General features: G+C 47.1%; 1 protein-coding gene across 1 annotated transcript in view; it reads left to right on the top strand.

The window, feature by feature from the left end:
* LOC114922964 (zinc finger protein 23-like) overlaps nucleotides 1-2,994 on the top strand; it is a 27,484-nt gene extending 24,490 nt beyond the window's left edge. Inside the window, exons 6-8 of the mRNA XM_029285235.1 lie at nucleotides 1,017-1,084; nucleotides 2,276-2,456; nucleotides 2,792-2,994. Coding sequence (XP_029141068.1) covers nucleotides 1,017-1,084; nucleotides 2,276-2,456; nucleotides 2,792-2,994 — 452 coding nt within the window. The remainder of the gene's footprint in view (nucleotides 1-1,016; nucleotides 1,085-2,275; nucleotides 2,457-2,791) is intronic.

Genomic DNA, 2,994 nt, shown 5'->3' on the forward strand with positions numbered 1-2,994 from the left:
GAAAGAATTTGAATTTGATAGTATCTCACTACATTCTGACGTAGTCAATTTTTCTACGCAGAAGAAGGTGTTTGCAGGGAGGGTCAAAAAAATTATGAGGGCAGACATGACCACAGGATGGAAGCCCCATCCTTTTCTATGAGCTGTGGTGGCGCAGTGGATAGAATGCAGTATTGCAGGCAAACTCTGTTCATCGCCAGGAGTTCAATCCTGACCAGCTCAAGATTGACTCAGCCTTCCATCCTTCTGAGGTCAGTAAAATGAGGACCCAGATCGTTGGGGCAAATATGTTGACATTATAAGCCACCCGGTGAATGCTATAAAGTACTGTGGTGGGGTACATAAATCTAGTGCTGTTGCTATTTCTCTGTGCATTGCAACAAGGCTAAAAAATGAACAGGGTATCAGTTGAATGGTGGTGGCCACCATCCTGACTTTTTGGACCTGCATGGACACTTTGTCCCTACCTCGTCCAGATTCCATCCTGTGGTGTGTGCCACTCAGGCCAAATCTTCAATTCTTTGCGAAGATTTGGGAATCCTGAAGATCAAAGATTGGAAAACTATTGCCTTCCAGAGGGTGCTAAACTACAACTCCCAGCAGCCCCTACAAGCAGGGGCAATGCTACAGTAAAGGAAGCCTCTTGGTGTAGTTCAGCTTGAGCAAATTCTAAGCGCTCTCACTAGACCAGGGGTCTTCAAACTTGGCCCTTTTATGACTTGTGGACTTCAACTCCCAGAATTCCTCAGCCAGCGTGCCTGGCTGAGGAATTCTGGGAGTTGATGTTCACAAGTCATAAAAGGGCCAAGTTTGAAGATCCCTGCACTAGACTACGCCTCAGGAGCCTTCGTGAGAAGTGCTGTCAGTTCAACAGATCCAAAACTGCTTTAAGTTTCTAAGATAGACACATCCTCATCTGTGTATCTTATACTGTAGCAGTATCTTGCTTCTTTGATTTCCTCTCACTTCTGACCTTTTTGTTTTGTCCTCCCCCAATTTTCATTTTGGTGCTGCAGATTATGGTGCATTTACAAAAGGGAAACCAGAGGAAGATGCTCTTGTGGGAGAGAGAACGCAACATCTGGTTCAGCAAGACTGAAAAAAATGGGACAATTTGGGGCTGGCCGCTGTCCAGGCTAGAGACTGAGGTCCAGCGCCCTCTAGTGTACATTTAGCAAACAATCTCATGTGCCTTGTCTTCAAACACTTCTGCGATAGAAAAAGCTCCCAAGTTTTCTTGTTCATAGTTGTCATCATAATCAGAAGTAGGCATTTCAAGAAACCAACACTTTAAGTATTTTATATATATATAAAATTTATATATTTAATATAAACAAGCCTGTTAGTAAAAATCACTTAGCTTTCGTCGGCCAGACTGCCGACGTCATCAGAGTAGGAATCTGGGAGTTCGCTTATATAGCTGCTTGCTTCTGCGCTCTACTTCTTGAGCGCGTCATCGGTCCATTCATTTCAATCGGCCATAATTTATTGAGTCGTTCTGCGCCTGTCAACCTGTCTGTGGATTCGAAAGTTATTCTCTTGCTTTCAATTGCTCCCCTGGCACACGTACGGGCGCCCGGGGGATGGCTGTCCGATCGCTTCTGCTCCTCCCCCCTCACTTTGGATCGATCTTGGGCGTTAGTCCCCAGATTGCAACTCAGGCGTGCTGTCAGGTCGCCATCTTCCCTGGAGATCGCCGCCGTCTCGCCTATAGTCCCATCGCCCTGATCGTGCAAGGGGTGACTATCCGAATTGGCCTTTCTCCATGATTGCATTTGGGGAGATTCACCCCCTAAGTCACTGCCAGACGATCACTCATCAGTTCGAGCATCGCACCATACGCGCCTTAATTAACGACCACCATAGACGCATAGAGGCACTGATGACCGGAATTCAGGAATGCCATGAGTCCTGCCATGTTACACTAACATGCCAGAATTACCAGGCCAACAGGTCCGCCAGGCTACTGAAAGGGCGAACCGGCAAAAATCAATAGTACTCCAATGTAAAATGGACATTTTATGGGCGTTGGACAACCGTGGACACACCAACAAGCTGGTCCACAATTTGTCCTCCAAATCCTTGACTCATGAACAAATCACATTAGAACGTGATACAGGACATAACTTGACAGACACAAGCGATTGACTTCGTGGCGGCCCTAGAACCCACCATCCAGTGCATTGAGGCCAGCGACGAGGTCAGGAACTCGATTAGGCAACGCGTCACAGGCCTGTTGATGGGCCACAAATGATGTCAGGTGCTTCCCAAAAAGGAGGAAGAGGCCTTGGAACAACTGAAAAAGGACAACACCATCGTCATCCTGCCAGCTGATAAGGGCAGGGTGACCGTTGTCATGGACAGATCAGTGTACACCGACAAAGCCCTAGCGCTGCTCAATGACGTCACAGCCTACAGAGTCATCACCAAAGATCCGATGACAACGCTCAAGAATCGTATCAACAAAGTAGTAACCTCAAACACCAGGGAAAAATCAATGATAACACACTGAGAATACGCCCTAGTGATGCAGCCATGGCCAGGTTTTATGGCCTCCCGAAAGTACATAAGGAAGGGATCCCCCTATGACCCATCATGTCTTTTAGAGGCACACCGACTTCGGGATTAGCCAAATGGCTAAGTGGCCGCATCGGCTATTTGGTCGAGAATAATGAGACCACGGTGAAATCAGCTGAGGAGTTCTTGGAGAGAATAAAGCCCCTAAGGATAGCAGAAAATGAGGTAATGGTGCCATTTGACGTTACCTCACTCTTTACTTCTATCCCACAAGATCTGGTGGTCGCTGTGATAAGGGACCGCCTACAAGAGGAGCAAGAACAGCATCTGGACTCCCTCCACACTAATGACCTGATACAACTGTTAACCCTGTGCCCAAAAACGTATTTCACCTTTCAGGGCATCATATATGAACAAATTAAAGGGACGCTGATGGGATCTCCCATCTTGGGCATCATTGTGGAGGCGGTTCTGTAG

Source organism: Protobothrops mucrosquamatus, unplaced genomic scaffold, assembly GCF_001527695.2.
Source record: "Protobothrops mucrosquamatus isolate PMUCROS unplaced genomic scaffold, P.Mucros_1.0 scaffold1440, whole genome shotgun sequence".
NCBI lineage: Eukaryota > Metazoa > Chordata > Lepidosauria > Squamata > Viperidae > Protobothrops > Protobothrops mucrosquamatus.